Source organism: Balaenoptera musculus, chromosome 8, assembly GCF_009873245.2.
Source record: "Balaenoptera musculus isolate JJ_BM4_2016_0621 chromosome 8, mBalMus1.pri.v3, whole genome shotgun sequence".
In the NCBI taxonomy this organism is placed as follows: Eukaryota; Metazoa; Chordata; class Mammalia; order Artiodactyla; family Balaenopteridae; genus Balaenoptera; species Balaenoptera musculus.
The window spans coordinates 67,984,630-68,002,002 of NC_045792.1; the positions used below are offsets into that span (position 1 = coordinate 67,984,630).

At 37.4% G+C, this 17,373-nt stretch overlaps 2 protein-coding genes across 2 annotated transcripts in view; one reads left to right on the forward strand and one right to left on the reverse strand.

Moving 5' to 3' along the window:
- PDE3B (phosphodiesterase 3B) overlaps window positions 1–17,373 on the forward strand; it is a 172,429-nt gene that overhangs the window by 142,247 nt on the left and 12,809 nt on the right. The window contains exons 11-12 of the mRNA XM_036859888.1: window positions 1,481–1,594; window positions 14,036–14,235. Of these exons, the coding sequence (XP_036715783.1) occupies window positions 1,481–1,594; window positions 14,036–14,235 (314 nt within the window). The remainder of the gene's footprint in view (window positions 1–1,480; window positions 1,595–14,035; window positions 14,236–17,373) is intronic.
- On the reverse strand, window positions 13,124–13,664 carry LOC118898976 (dynein light chain 1, cytoplasmic-like; the record flags this gene model as incomplete). The annotated part of the gene is made up of 1 exon (XM_036859856.1): window positions 13,124–13,664. A coding segment is annotated over one exon (258 nt), but the record flags the coding sequence as incomplete, so codon positions are not given.

A 17,373-nucleotide genomic window follows, 5' to 3' on the forward strand; every position in this document is an offset into this window, starting at 1 on the left:
TTGGGAAATATATAGAGAGCAAATTTTTCTTAAATTGGCCTCATAAATAATGGTGATGCTTAATAATTTAATGTGTGTTATATGTACTATAATTACCACTTACAAAGTAGGCATTTTGAAAAGTGGCTGAATTTTATAAATGGAATAAAGTGATACTTTAAGGTGGACTTCAAGGGCAGGGGAATGGAAAAAAGAAAGCCATGGTGGGGAGTCTTCACGGTCACCTCCAATTAGGATATATTGGTTAAGACAAGAGTCTCTGGGGAATTCCCCAGCAGTCCAGTGGTTAGGACTCTGTGTTTCCACTGCAGGGGGCACAGGTTTGATCCCTGGTCAGGGAACTAAGATCCCACGTGTCGCGCTGAGCAGCCAAAAAAAAAAAAAAAAAAAAAACACTGGGATCTAACTTTTCTAAATTTTAGTTTCCAAATTTATAAATGGGAATAACAATAGTACCTACCCCATAGGTAGTGATAATAATGTAAAGCACATATCAAAATTCATGGCACATGGTAAATGGTCAATAAAAGGTCATGATTGTATTAATTATAAGATCCTAGTGGGTTGACATCATATCTATAGTCTAAACATTCAGTATTGTATCATTTGCTAATGCTACATGGAAGGTATACATTAAATATTTGTTGAAACATCAGCTATGACTATAATCATTAGATTCACAAAGGTTATCTCATTTAATCTTTGTTGGAAAGGTTGTATTATCTACCTTTTACAGGTGAGAAGTAAAAATTCAGAAGGATCTTTCCCAAGATCATAAAACTGGAAATAGCAAAGCTGGGTTTCACTTGTAGGTCTTGCCTTTTCACATAGTGGTATTTCAGTAAACCAGTGTTTTATTGATCATGTACTACATGTCAGACACTATTCTGGATGTTTATATAAAGGTATATACCTTTTAACATGTAATCCTTATAGCAGGCCTGAGAGAGAGTTATTTCTTATCTATTGGCGAGGCGGCTGTCCAAGTATCCAGAATTTTTAATTCTTCTATGTGCCTTTGTGCAGAAATTGTTTTGTTTGGAAACATGGGTCTCCATAACCGAGACACTATTTGCATATTTTTAAAAGCCACAAAAAAGCAACTGTAGGGATTTCCCTGGCACTTTCACTGCAGGGACCCACCCTAGTATGGGAACTAAGATCCTGCAAGCCTCGCAGACTGGCAAAAAAAAAAAAAAAAAAAAACAACCTTAAATAAATTAGCCCTGGTAATGCTGCCTTTTCTTTGACCCCTTTACTGTGTTTTCATAGTATATGTGAAAGTTTTTAAAAGAAAACTTTTTAACACATCAAGAAACTTTTACAAAATAAGATGAAACAAAAACATAATTGTTGGAAATTATTCTAAGCCATATATTTTATTTATGAGGATACAGTATGACTAGAAAGTACTTTTTAAAATGTCCTATGTTAAAAATAACAGAATGATCATTTTTATAAAACATTTTGGTGACTTTAGATCACAATCGTATACATGCCACAGATGTCCTGCATGCTGTTTGGTATCTGACAACACGGCCAATTCCTGGCTTACAGCAGATCCACAATGATCATGGAGCGGGAAATGAAACAGGTACTTCCTTCTATAAATATTTCCTTTAATTATTTGATTAGGAATAATAAGTCAAACTATCTCATTTCATTATCTCTGTTCTCTTAAAACTTTTATTAAGTAAACTTTGGTATATATAAAGAACTATGTAAATTTTGAAGAATAATGACATGCAAATTAGGAAACCCACTACCCATCTTAAAAGTGAGGTTAAGATTCAGTACTACTCAATCTACCATGTTTCTTTTCTGTGTCCCACAGTGCTGCTTTCTTCACTGAGGTAGCCAATATCCTGAATATTATGATAATCGTTTCTTTGCTTTTCTTTCAATTCTTAGTTTTTTTGTTTTAGGTGTATCATGTAAATTTAAAATATATGACATTCCCAACAAAAGTGGACATGTTTAAAATCTTCACATAAGTATTTAAATAATGATATTAAAAAACTTGTTAACATTCAAATTTTGTTTCCTCGTAAATGTAACTATTTATACAAACATAATGAATTATAACATTCATGGCTCTCTTATTCTAGTTTATAAAAGAGGGGAGACAGGAATTACCTGGTGGTCTAGTGGTTAGGGTCTGGCACTTTCACTGCCGTGGCCTGGGTTCAATCCCTGGTGGGGGAACTGAGATCCCAAAAGCTGTGTGGCCAAAATTTTTAAAAATTAAAAAAAAGAAAAGAGGAGAAATGCTCCAATAAAATACACACACACACAAATCAGGACAGAATTTGCTGAGTTACAAATGCCTGAAAAATATTACCATACTAATCAGTGTAAATGTGATATAGTCTTAGCCACTGCTTTACATTCTTTGGTGGTTTAAAGTACTGCCATTGTTTGATTGATGGATTTGCCTTATGTCACTGGTTCATTTTTGTCTGCCATCCATACTCTTTCGTAGAGCTCTTCCTTCCTTCCAGTAGTTCTGTGCTTCCATCAGAGATCATTTTCTTCAGCCTTTTTGTTTGTAGATGTATTTTTTTAAATTTTTATTTATTTATTTATTTATTTATTTATTTTGGCTGCATTGGGTCTTCATTGCTGCACGCTGGCTTTCTCTTGTTGGGGCAAGCAGGGGCTACTCTTCGTTGTGGTGCACGGGTTTCTCATTGCGGTGGCTTCTCTTGTTGTGGAGCACGGGCTCTAGCCGTGCGGGCTTCAGCAGTTGTGGCATGCGGGCTCAGTAGTTGCGGCTCGCGGGCTCTAGAGCGCAGGCTCGGTAGTTGTGGCGCACGGGCTTAGTTGCTCCACAGCATGTGGGATCTTCCCAGACCAGGGCTCAAACCCGTGTCCCCTGCATTGGCAGGTGGATTCTTAACCACTGCGCCACCAGGGAAGTCCCTATAGATGTATTTATTTTGTCTTAGAATAATGTTTTCTTATTTCAGCACGTTTGTAGATACCTCTGGGTTCATCTTCTGACTTCTATAGTTTCTGTTGACAAATCAGCCATAAGTCTTATTTCTCCTTAAAAGTATTATGTCCCTTTTCTCTTTGCTATTGGTTTTTAACATTTTGACTCTGATACACTCAGATGATATTCTTTGTATTCATCCTATTTGGGGTTCACTGAACTTCTTGAATATATTGATTAATATATTTTATTGTTTTCTATCACGCTCTTCAAAATTCTTCCAGCCTTCTTCCACTGCCCAATTCCAAAGCTGTTTTCACATTTTTAGGTATTTGTTACAGCAACACCCTACTTCCAAGTGCCAAAATCTGTATTAGTTTCCTATTGCTGCTGTAACAAATTACCACAGACTTAGTGGCTTAAAACAATACAAATTTGGGGAATTCCGTGGTGGTCCAGTGGTTAGGACTCCTCACTCCCAGTGCAGGGGGCATGAGTTCGATCCCTGGTTGGGGAACTAAGATCCTACATGCCGCATGGCGTGGAATGTTTCCTTGCCCCCTCCAACTTCTACAAGCCACCTGCATTCCATGGCTCATGGCCCCTTCTTCAAAGACATCAGCGTTGCATCTTCAAGTCTGTCTCAGACCCTGACCTTTTCATCCTTCAAAAGAATTAGCAAAAGTGGTACAGCTACAGTGTTGGTTTTCTGTCCAGAGTACACATTCCTGACAGTGAATCTCCTACTTTTAATATTTTTTGCAGTCTGAACAGGTTGAGAATTTCCCAAATTATCAAGTCCTGGACCCGTTTTGCTTAACAGTTCTCCCTCATTTTTCTCTTGCATTTTATTTCAAACAGTAAGAAACCTGGCTATATATCTTTAATACTTTCCTTGGAAATCTCCTCAGCTAAATATCTAAGTTCATTGTTACAAGTTTTGTATTCCACATATGCAGCACACAATTCGATTAAGCTTTCTGCTGCTATGTTGACAATGATCCCCTTTCCTCTAGTTTCCAATTATGGGTTCATCTGAGCCCTCACTGACAGTGTCCTTGACAGCAGTTTTCTACCACCAGCCTGTTCAAGATGATTTAAGTATTCCCTAAGGCAATGCCTGTTTTCTCTTCCATGCACTTCACTTCCTCCTGAGTTCTTACTAGCAGTGCTGTAAGTCCTTATCCACAATATTATGGAATCAAGTATGTGTAGAAGACAAAGCTTTCTTTGGGAGACCAAGTAGCTGTTGAAATGTAAAATTGTGGTAGAAACAAAGACTATAAGGACTATGGGATGTGCTGCCTTATTCTGATTGCAATGGAGAATTAATAGAAAAAAAATGATGACACCAAAAGTATAAGCAACAAAAGCAAAAATAAACACGTGTGACTACATCAAACTAAAAAGCTTCTACACAGCAAAGGAAACAATTTAAAAAATGAAAATGCAACCTACAGAATGGGAGAAAATATTTGCAAACCATATACTGGGTAAGGGGTTAATATCCAAAATACATAAAGAACTTGTACAACTCAATAACCAAAAAAACAATCCAATTTTTAAAAATGGGCAGAGAAACAAAATAGACATCCAAATGGCCAACAGGTACATGAAAAGGTACTCAGCCTAACTAATCATCAGGGAAATGTAAATCAAAACCACAATGGGATATCACCTCACACTTGTTAGAATGGCTGTCATCAAGAAGACAAGAGATAAGTCTTGGGCAGAATGTGGATATAAGGGAACACTTGTGCACTGTTGAAGGGAAGGTAAATTGGTTCAGCCACTGTGAACAACAGTATGGAGATTTTGATTCCTCAAAAAAATAAAAATAGAACTATCATATGAAGTAGCAATTTCTGGGTATATATCCAAAGGAAATGAAAACAGAAGTTTAAAGAGATATACACACTCCCATGTTTATTGCATCATTATTCACAATAGCCAAGACATGGAAATAACTTGTCTGTCAATGGATGAATGGATAAAGAAGGTGTGTGTGTGTTTGTGTGTGTGTGTGTGTGTGTATACACACACAATGGAATATTATTCAGCCATGAGAAAGAAGGAAATCCTGCCATTTTCAACAACACGGATGGGCTTGAGGGCATTATGCTAAATGAAATGTCAGACAAATACTTTATGATATCACTTATATATGGAATCTAAAAATGCTGAACTTGTAAAAACAGGCCATGAGTGAGGGAATTGGGGATATGTTGTTTAAGGGTACAAACTTGGAACTAGTAGATAAACAAGTTCTGGAGAGCTAATGCACAGCATAGTGATTATAGTCAACAGTACTATATTATAAAGCTCAAAGTTGCTGAGAGACTAGATCTTAATTGTTCTCACCACAAAAAAGAAATGATAATTATGTGGTGTAGTGAAGTGTTAGCTAATGCTCCGGGTGGTAATCATATTGCAATATACAAATGTATCAAATCAACACCTTGTATACCTTAAATTTACACAGTGCTTTGTGTCAGTTATATTTCAATAAAAAAAAAAAAGAAATGAAATGACACGTTTAGAGTTTTAATGAATGGTTAGAGACCAGATAGCTAAAAGATTCCTTAATTTTTATAGTAGTAGGATCGTAAGTTCTGAAAACATAATCCAAAGTCTGATCCTGAAGTTACCTGAAATACAATTCAAGTTGAGTTCATGGCCTCACTAAGCCTCTTATGTTAGAACTATGGTATCGATTGGGAAAGAATGGACCCTGATAACTGGAAGGGGAATATTTGAGTAGATTTCAGTAAATCTGATTACCCTGAACCCCTCAAATCTTGCTGTACCTCCCTGCTGAGAAACAATCATTTCTCCTTGTGTTGGTTGCCTGAAGACCTTGTAACAACCTCACCTGAGATTCTTGATTTGCCGGGGAATGTTATTTCACCTCTAAATCCAGTCCCACCACCTCTCATTTCTTTGTGATCCATAATTAAACTCATATCTGCCAGGATCTAAGTCTAAACACCAGAATAATTTCCTAAATTTATATTGGCAGAAACCTGAGGAACATATGTGGGAATGGATTTAAAGTGTTACAGCAAGGGAAAGGAAGGTAATGGTTGATCATTCTGAATTTATTGATATAGGTGTACCTACTAGAGATTCTGGATTCAGGGCATTAGCTTGAGTGCTTGGCAGTGGCCCTAACAGTTTGCTCCATTCATTGTCTGAAATCTAGGCATTAAGAGAAATTGAGATGTCACAACTTCCTGATATACTGTGGAGGAAGGAGTTCAAAGGCTTACACTGATAGGATGTTGAAATGGGTTGGTCATGTAGTCTTCCCACCCATACCTAACCATGTCCCTCAGAAGTGTCCCCCTTCATCAGTGTTGAGAAATACATTGCAACGCTAACTCCTGGAGGGTAAACTACCACACTGGCCCACCAATCATAGTAGGGGCTTACGGAATTTAGATGATAAAAGGACTTTTGGCCTGGGTCCATCTCATAGTGATAGTTCCCTGAACCCACCCATTTTTGTAATGCACAGTTGGAATAAACATATTTAGCAACTGGCAGAATCCCTCCATTAATTCCTTGATCTCTGCAGAGAGGACCATCATGGTAGGAGGGGTCAAATGAAATCTCCTGAAACTGCCTCATTCTAGCAAAATAGTGAACCAAAGCAGTACCTTATTTCTGGATGGACTGCAAAATTAGTGTCACAATCAAATACTTAATAAATGCAGAAGTGGTGATTTCCATCACATTGCTATTTGACCTGTGGTACTTTAGCTTTTACACAAGATGAATGGATCTTGAAAAATGACGGTGGATTATTCTAAACTTCATCAGGTGGTGACTCCAGTTGTCACAGCTGTTCCAGATATGAATTTTTGAATAAGTCAACCCAACTCATCATGTTTGGTACACAGCTGTTAATCTGGAGAAATGTTTCTTTCTTTATACCTGTTAGCAAAATCCACAAGAAGACATTTACTTTCTCACCTGGCAGGCATAGCAGTACACTTTCATCATCCTAGTTCTGGGCTATGTCAAGTCTCCCATTCTGTTATAATCTAGCCTAGTCCCATAAGGTATCAAAGTGGTCCAGTAATAATGACCAGATAATGCTGAATAGCTCTACTGTGCAAGATGTAACAAATATCCTAGATACCTTGATAAGAGTGCCAGAGGACGAGAAATGAGAGAACTTGCACAGAAATTCAGAGATTTGCTACCTCAGTGAAGTTATTAGGAATCTGGTGGTCTAGGATATGTTGAGGTATCCTCTCCAAGGTTAGGGACAATTATTTGAATTCCCTACCTAGAGTGCTCTTTGGATTCTAAAGGCAAATTTACAATATCTCAGTACTGCTGCTCCAGCCCATGAACTGTAAGGCTATGAATTTTATGTGCAACTCAGAGCAGCAGAATCATGTGAAGCAGTTTCAAGGTAGTGTAAGCTGCTTGGACACTTGGCAATATGACCCTCAACACGTCCAGCAGTTTTCAGAGTGTCTTTGGCAGGTAGGGATCCTCTGTGGAGTTATAGAAGATCGCTACAAGGGAATCGTAGTATAAATCCTTAGGATTTTGAGGCAGTGCCCATCCTTCTTCCTCGGATAACTGTTCTTTTTGTAAAACAGCTGCTAGATTGTTACTGGGCTCTGATAGAGTTTGAATATTTGACCATGTGCACTAAGTTACCACATGACCTGCCTGTCATAAACTTGGGCCCTCTGACTCTCCTAAAGTTGGCATGTACAGTAGCACTCAATCATCAAGAAGAAATATTAAATACAAGGTTAGTTTTGAGCTGTCCCCGAAGGAACAGGAGACTCCAAATATGAACTCAGATTCCTATGGCAGCTATTGCTAATACATTGGCACTCTTCCTTAATCCATATGGCTTCATGGGGAACTACCCTTGACCAGTTGACTGAAGGAGAAAAGACCTGGTTTATAGATTGGTTTGTCCCATATACCAGTCAGTACCTCCTGAAAGTTGATGACTACAGCTTTATAGACTCTCAAAGGTATCCTTTGAAGGATAAATAGGGGAAGGTAAATCCAATCAGTAGGCAGAACATCAAGCAGTAAATCTGCTTGTTTATTTGGCCTAGAGAGAGAGATGACCAGGAGAAAGGATCTACACAGATACATGCCCTGTGGGTAATAGCTTGCTTGGATACTTAGAGTTGTAGAAGGAAAAAGATTGGAAAATTGGTGATAAGGAGTTCTGGGAAAGAGATTTGTGGCTGGACTTCTCAGAGTGGAGGATATTTGTTTCCCATGTGAATGCTTACTGTAATGGTTAATTTTATGTGTCAACTTGGTTGAACCATGGTGCTCAGACATTTGGTCAAATATTTTTCTGGATGTTTCTGTGAGGCTGTATTTTAGATGAGATTAACTCATCAGTGGATTTTGAGTAAAGCAGATTGCTCTCCATAATGTGGGTGGGCCTCATCCAATCAGTTGAAGGCTTTAATAGAACAAAAACTGACTTCCCTCCAAAAAGAAGGAATTCTGCCTGCAGACAGCCTTCATACTTGAACTGCAGCATTGACTCTTACCTAGTTCTGCAGTCTGCTAGCCCATACTGCAGATTTTGGACTTGCCAGCCTCCATATTCGCATGAGCCAATTCCTTAAAATCTCTCTCTCTGTCTTTCTCTCTCTCTCTCACACACACACACACTTTCTCACACACAAACACACACACTGTTGGTTCCGCTTCTCTGTACAACCCTGACTAATACACTTCCCAAAGAGCATTCCCTGCAAAAGAGGCTCTCAATAATCAAGTAGTCAAAATGACCTCTTCTCTTGATTATCAGTCAGACTCTTTCCTTAGCTACTCTAGTTTTCATTTGATGGGCTTATAAACACAATAGCCAAGATGGCAAGAATGGAGATTATGTATGGATTTAGCAACATGGACTTCCTCTCACTGAGGCTGACCTGACCCTGGCTTCTGTTGAGTGCCCAGCTTGGCAATAGGAGAAACCAATGGTGAGCCCTTGATATAGCACCATTCCCTGGGAGAACATCCAGTCACCTATCTGGTAGTAGTAGGTTGATTATATTGGATCCCTTGTCTTATAGAAGAGACAGCTTTTGTTCTCACTTACTCTGTGTATGGATTTACTTTTACTGTCTATAGTGCTTCACCATCACCATCTATGAACTTAGTGAATGCCTTATTCACCATTGGCTTATTATATACAATATTGCATATCAAGGAACTCATTTTTGCCTCAAAAGATTGTTGCAGTGGGCTCATGCCCACAGAATTTACTGATCTTTTCATGAACTTTATCATCCCACAGCTGGCCTGAGAGAATGACATATTGAAGACTCAGTTGGGGCACCTGTTAGGTGAAAACATTTTGTGGGGCTAAGGTGCTGTCCCACAAAATGTGGTTTATTTTCTGAACCAGTGACCAGTATATGGTACCATTTCTCCTATTCCAAGAATACACAAATCTGTGAACCAAAGAGTGGGATTAGGAGGGTTTTTTCTGTTACCTCGAATGATCCACTTAGAAAATTTTTGCTTCTCCCCCCACCCCCACCAAAACAAACAAAAACTTGGCTTACACACCTTAGTTCCCAAGGAAAAATGCTTTCAATAGAGGACACATAAAAGGGAAACTGTAAACTGAGACAGACATCTGGCCACTTTGTGTTCTCCGTGCCTTTGAACCAGTAGACAAGAGGAGGATTCTGTACAAGGTCAGGTGATTGATCCTGTCTGATCCTCATTATCAAGAAAAAATAGGGTTCCTACTACACATGGGAGGATGTATGTTAGGAACCAAGGGGATTCTCTGACCTTTTTGGTACTCCTATGTCCAGTGACAAAAGGTAATGAAAAACTGCAGTAATCCAGTGCCATAAGGGTCAGTAATAATGCAGACCCCTGAAAGTATGGGTCATCCCACTGGGCAAAGAACCATAATCAGTAGAGATGCTGGCTGAGCAAAAAGGGACTGAAATACTGAAATAAGAAGATGATTAAATCCCAAACACAGCTATGTGACCAGTCACAGAAATGAAGTCTGTAATAGCCATATGTATTTTCCTCATTGCTTCGATATATATTGATATTTATTTTATATATTAAGCATTTTTTTTCTGCCTCTTTCTCATTCTCCTACCAGTCAATATGCAGTTGATGGAAATTTGGGTTCTTTCCACTTTTGGGGTGTTATGAATAATGCTGCTATGAATATTCTACCAGTTTTTGTGTGGGTATATGTTTTCATTTCTCTTGGCCATATACCTAGTTTTATGGAATTACTGGGTCATAAGGTGACTCTGTGGTTAACATTTGGAGGAACTGCCAAACTATTTTCCAAAGTGGCTGCACTATTTTACATTCCCACATACAATGTATGAAGATTCCAATTTCTTGCCATTTCTTGTTATTATCTATCTTTTTGATAGCCATTCTAGTAGGTGTGAAGTGGTATCTCATTGTGGGTTTTCTGATTCGCATTTCCCTAATAGCTAATGACATTGAGCATCTTTTCATGTTGTTATGGGCCATTTGTATATCTTCTTTGTCCTTTGTCCATTTAAAAATTTGGTCATTTGTCTTTTCATTACTGAGTTATAGAAGTTCTTTATATATTCTGGATACAAGTATCTTATTAGATTTATGATTTGCTATTTTCTCACATTGTGTTGTCTTTGCACTTTTTTGATAGTGTCTGTTGACGCACAGAAGCTTTTAATTTTGATGAAGTTTAATTTATCTTATTTTTTCTTTCATTACTCATGGTTTTGGTGTCATATCTAAGAAGGGTTTGTGTAACTCAAGGTCATGAAGATTTACTATGTTTTCTTCCAAGAGTTTCATAGTTATAGCTGGCTCTTAAGTTTAAGTCTAGGATCCATTGGAACTAATTTGGGGGGATGAAATAAGGAAGAGGTCCAACATTCATTCTTTAGCACATGGATATCTAGTTGTCCCAGCACCGTTTGTTGAAAAAATTTCTTTATATATTCTGTACATGGTTGGCTCTTAAATGTTATAAAATCAGTTTCTACCTTTTAAGATGTGAGCATTAAATGAAACAACATGTATGAAAGTGCTTTGCATCACGCAGGGCATAGTTGGCTCTCAACAAGGTCTTGGCACCCTTGTCCAAAAGCAATTGACCATATATATGAGGATTTATTTCTGGACTCTCAATTCTATTCCATTGATCTATGTGTCTATCCTTATGCCAGTATCACGCAATCTTTGTTACTAAAGCTTTGTAGTGAACTTCGAAATTCTTCTTCTTTCTCAAGATTGTTTTGGCTAATCTGGATCTCTTGCATTTCCATATGAATTTTAGGGCCAGCTTCTATATCTCTTGTACCAAAAAAGCCAGCTGGGATTTTGGTAGGGATTGTGTTGAACCATAGATCATTTTGGGGAGTATTGCTATCTTAACAATATTAAGTCTCCTGAACCATGAACGTGGGTATTTTTCTACTTATTTAAGTCTTATTTAATTTCTTTCAACAATATTTTTTAGTTTTCAGAATACTGGTTTTGCACTTCTTTTGTTAAATTTATTCCTAAGTATTTTATTCTTTTTGATGCTAGTATAAATGGAATTGCTTTCTTGGGCTCATTTTTTGATTATTCATTCCTAGTATGAAGAAATAAAATTTATTTTTTGCATATTGATCTTGTACCCTGCAACCTTTATGATCTCATTTATTAGTTCTAATAGTTTTCCAGTGGATTTTTTAGGATTTTGCTGTATACAAGATCATGTCATTTACAAATAGAGGTAGTTTTACCTCTTCCTTTTCAATCTGGATGCCTTTTACTGAGGCCTGCTTTTATTTTATTTATTTAATTTTTTAAAGATTTTTTTTTGATGTGGACCATTTTTTAAAGTCTGTATTGAATTTGTTACAGTATTGCTTCTGTTTTATGTTTTGGATTTTTGGCATGTGGGATCTTAAGCTCCCCAGTCAGGGATTGAACCCGCACCCCCTGCATTGGAAGGCGAAGTCTTAACCACTGGACCGCCAGGGAAGTCCCGTGAGGCCTCCTTTTAAATGGGATCTACAGTAGTTATGTTTAGTTGTCCTTGCCATCTATTTTCTTTTTTATACTACTAATTTCATGTTAAATATAGACAAACTAATGTATTAAGATCCTAATATGTCAATGCTAAGTAATTATTGAGTTTAAAAGGATTTTTTTTGCCATTTTTGATATTTTATGAACATATTTTAAATTCTAGGGGAAATACAGAATGCATATAATGCAGGAAAAATTGAAGTTATTGACTCTGATATTGGTAATTAAAATCTTATCAGAAATTTGAATGTTTAAATATATCTTTATCCATACATTTAACTGTCTTGTTTTTACTTTTTATAATTATTTTTAAAAGTAGCTCTAGTGTGGGTAATTCTAAAACTCAATTTAGGTACAAAATATAAACAGCATGAAAATAATTAGGTATCTTTATAATTATCAATAGTGTGTGTTAAAGTCATTATGTTAAAACATTTTTGTGATTGCAAATATTGAGTGAACTAACCTATGATAAAGTCCTTTTGGACTTTGACAAGCCAGGATATTATTCTGAGTTTCCACTGGTGAACACATCAATGAAATTTAGTATCTCTCTAATATCTTTGTGGTTTTATTTGCTGTCTACTCTCAATATAGTTTATTATTTCCTTCTTAATACTTTAAGATCCCTTTAGCAAAAACAATCTAGTGACTATAAATGGAGACAGCCACCCAATTACAAAAAAGGAAGAAACAAATATAAGATATTAAGGACATCAAAAGCACAGTGCTGATAGTGAAAACACTGTTTCTAACTAGAAGATAAAAAGAGTTATATTGACTGAGTCATTCCTCAGTTTTCCATGCCTTTTCAGTTTTCATAGTTTTTCTTTACAGTATTTTATACGAGGCTTCATGGAAGGAAAAAGAAGAGGAAGAAGGGTTGTAGTCAGGGTTACAAATGAAAGGTAATCTATCTGGATAAGATTTGAAAAGCATCTATGTTGAAAAGCTTACTTTGTTAATATATTAAATTCCTAAGTCTCTATACTATTTCATGAAACGTTATTCTCTAGGTTGGTTTTTCCTGTTACCCCGGCCATTATATCTAACCATTAAATAACAAATGTTTAGAAAATCAGAGGTTTGGCTTTTTTTTTTTTTTTTTTTTTTTAAATACACACTTCTCCAACACATTTATTTCTTTAAAGGAATGGATTTTGAAGAGAAAAAACATGGGGCAGAGAGGTATGGAATAGAAAATAAATACAAATGTAAGCTGTTTTGCTAATTGCTTTATAACCACAACAAACTAGTACAGAGAATGCCCTGTACAAAACAACACAATAAAGATCGAGGTGTTTGTTCGCTTAGGCAAGGCTGAAGATTTCAGTCTCTGGTATTTGGAATTTAGGTTGCAGTCCTTGTTTTTGGATGGATCACTGGGTGTGTGGCACAGTCCCTGCTTTTAACCAGATTTGAACAGGAGAATGGCCAGTTGGCCCAGGTAGAAGTAGATGAAGTGTTTGGTTTCATGTGTCACATAACTACCGAAGTTCCTCCCCACGATGCAGTGCCAGGTGGGGTTATACTTCTTGTCAAACTGCTTCTTGATATGGGCCGCCATGCCCTTCTCTATACTATATTTCTCCAATGCCTGAGTAGCACACTCCACCGAGTCCTGCTGCATCTCCTCCGACATATCGGCATTTTTGATCACGGTCACACATGGTTATCAAAGAGCAGGGGCTGGCCCACTGCAACGGTCTCCTGGGGGAGGGGCTGGCGAGGCTCAGACCCTTCGAGAGGAGCGGTCCCTACTGAAGCCATGGCGCATCTATCAGTCAGAGGTTCTTAAAAATTATCACTAGCTTGAGTAACAGAGCATCATGAGAATCCTGTCATGTCCTGTAAAGTAAGTGACTTCAGGGTCGTGTTTAACACTGTTCCTCTCTATTAGCATGTATGTTGGAAATAGTATACTATTTTATGTCCATGTTTATAAATAGAGTCTATTTCTTAGGTATGGGAATCTCCTCCTTAGCCTCCTCGTGAGGATGTTATGTGTAATGCTGGGTTATTTTGCTTGTTCCTCAGATTCTAACAGTAGGATTAACCCTGGGCGAATCACTTACATTTCTTCGAGGAGTCGCTCTATTCCAGATGAGAGCTATGGCTGCCTGTCTTCAAACATTCCTGCACTGGAATTGATGGCTCTATATGTGGCAGCTGCCATGCATGATTACGACCACCCAGGGCGGACAAATGCATTTCTAGTGGCTACAAATGCCCCTCAGGTAGGAACTACTTTTTCAGAAAGTTTGAGTGATTCTGAAATTTTACAGCCATACTGTATTTCCCTTTGTAAACCATTCTTCAATTGAATCATTTGGCCATTGGAGAATAACACACAGCAGTGATATGACATGTGCTGAAGAATTAGGGAAAAATCACCTTCAACTGGAAAATAAATAAAATGTTCCTGAAAGAGTAATTCGCTACTTTTATGAAATTCTGGAGTCTTCGCTGTCAATATCTTTGCCTTTGATCAAATTGATAAGACTTTGACTAGATGTAAGACTTACTCTTCCTTCTAGCAAGATCCTTCATATGCCTAAAAGCTATAATGACTGAGAACTGTTATTACTTTTGTTGTTGTCCTCTTTTTTTTCTCTAAGACATACCATAATATGCAGACTCTAAGTCTTTTAGGTCTGCATATATTCATGTATGTAAAAAATCTTCTAGTACATTATTTTTGTATTCAGTACAGCTGATAAGGTGCAAGATTCCTTTAGGGTCACAATTTGCATAAGAGGTAGGAGTTCCCAACAAATGGATACTGTAATTGCGATGACTTTAAACATTAGGACTTGGAACTAAGTACAGTCAGCCCTCCATATCCAGGGGTTCTGCCTCCATGGATTCGATCAACTGCAGATCAAAAATATTTGAAAATTTAAAAAATTCCAGAAAGTTCCAAAAAGCAAAACTTGGAATTTGCTGCACACTGGCAACTATTTACATTGTATTAGGTATTATAAGTAATCTAGAGAAGATTTAAAGTGTACAGGGGATGTGCGTAGGTTATATGAAAATATTACATCATTTTATTAAGGGACTTGAGCATCTGCAGGGGTCTTAGAACCAATTCCCTGCAGATGCTAAGGGATGACTGTACTTGGTTTTAAGCAGAATTTAGTGTGGTTGTGAATTTTTGTTTAGGCTGGTGATTCCTGAAGTGTCAGCTTTGTATTTCTGCCTGCCTGCCTTACAAAGAGCAAGTTGTCAATGATTGTTTGCTGAATTCATCTTACTTCCTCACTTTGTTGCTCTATGTTCAAAACTCAGTTCTGATTCTTTCATCTTTTATAGCCATTCTCTGTGTTCCTTTTCTCATTTCTCTCACACACTCCCACTACTTAAAATATAGGAGATAGATTCTCTACCCAGAACAAGAATAGGATTCAGAGAGAAAGAGAAGATTAAAAGTGCTATGTAATTCATTTTCTCCAGTTAGACTTCATCTCTTCATAGCTCATGATTTCCACAGGTAACTTTTAAATGAATTTAAAAGAGATAACATTTGGAAAGTTACCTACTGAATCAGATATCATGTAGACAGAAATTATTCACTATTCTGTTCCACCCTCTGCTTTCATTCTCTCTTTATTAGCTTTGAGTATAGGTGAGTCAGACTTGTTTATTACCTCTTCTTCAAGGATATTACAAGTTAGTGAATTCTAGTGTTACTTGTGTTGCATGCAGATAATTGAAAACAATGACACATGAATGTAATTTATATAAGTTGTATACTCAAAACTGTTGTCCTGACCAAAATACAAACATGAAGTCTGGACACAATCAGTAACTATGTGTTATTTCTAAATTCTCATTGTTAAGGACTGCCAAGAGATGAAGCAATGGAAAGGGCTGGACTGGAAAGGAAATTGATCAGAGTTCAGCTATGAAAAGTATAGCCTTTTACCTAGTCTCCTTGCTTACTTCCTGCTCCCCTTCAGTCTGGTTTCAACACATAGCAGCCAGAGTGGCCCTGTTTAAATGTGCGTTACATCACTCTGTGTTCCAAGCCCTCATTCCTAGTAAAAGACAGTCATTACAGTGGCTCAAAAGGCCCTACACGATTTAGCCCCCAGTAATTCTCCTTTTTAAATTCACTCAGATCTAGCCTCACTGGCCTCCTTGCTGTTTCCTTCTATGTGCTGGCACACTCCCTTTCTAAGAACCTGGTCAGTTTCTGTTCTCTCTGCCCAGAGTGCTCTTTCCCCAGACATATATTGGGTTAGCCAAAAACTTCACTTGTGTTTTTCTGTAACATGTTACAAAAAACCCTAACGAAGTTTTTGGCCAACCCAATATATAGCTCACTTTGTCACTTCTTTCCACCTGAAATTTCAAAAGCCCCTCCCTGGCACTCATTATGTTCCTCCCCTGATCATAACAATGGTCATTTAGCATACTATGTATTTTGCTTGTGTATTTTGTTTATTCCATGCCTCTCAGAGGAGTATAAGTTTCCAAGAGGGCAGGGATTTTTATCTCTTTTATTCCCTAATACCTAGAATGGTGCCTAGCACACAAAAGGCATTCAGTAAAAATTTGCTGAATGTTGAAGGATCCCTAATTTCTTTGCTCTGCAGGACTGCTAAGCTTGTCTGAAATATACTCCATTGTTCCCAAAGTGATGAAATTCTTGAGACCTTCTTCAGCTAGTCCCTGTGAGATAAGGACTCTTTTGTGAAAGCCTGAGGCCTAACCTGTTTATTAGGTAATAAAGCAGTCTCTCTCATCTTAGGAAGCTCAATAGGTCTAATCAGGCCATAAATAGTGAAAGATATTATTGCTCTGGTATATGATAAAAAGGGACAATAGTGTATAATACCACCAACTGGATCAAGCATTCTTCATTCTCATGGTAAGAGAAGTGTGTGGGAAGACTTAGGAGGATTATTTTGAATCCTTGCCATGAGAGAAGGGGAAACATTTAGTCAGCTTTATCCTGGAGGGATGTCAGTATTAAAATTCTAAGAGATTTCTGAGCTATTTCCAAATGAATAGTTGGCTGAAAGATGGAGATTAGTGATTGAGATGTTAGAGTTTGTAGAATATTTTGATTTGGGGTAAAAGTAAACAAAACTTTGAGAATTGTAGATCTGAGACAGTCATAAATGTTTGTCCTCCCAAATATAGATCAAGATGGTGACTAAACAAGTACATTTTCTCCTCTTCCTCCTGATCAAAATAATAGTAAGGGATGAAGCTCATTACAACAGAGAGGAGTTGGCAGGAGGATATTATCACCAGTAGGTTAAAGAATTTCATACTGTTTCTGGAAAATGAAAAACATGTGGGCAAATATTACGAGATTATAGTATACTAGAAGGGACCTGAGGCCTAAGTGGAACCCTAGAGAC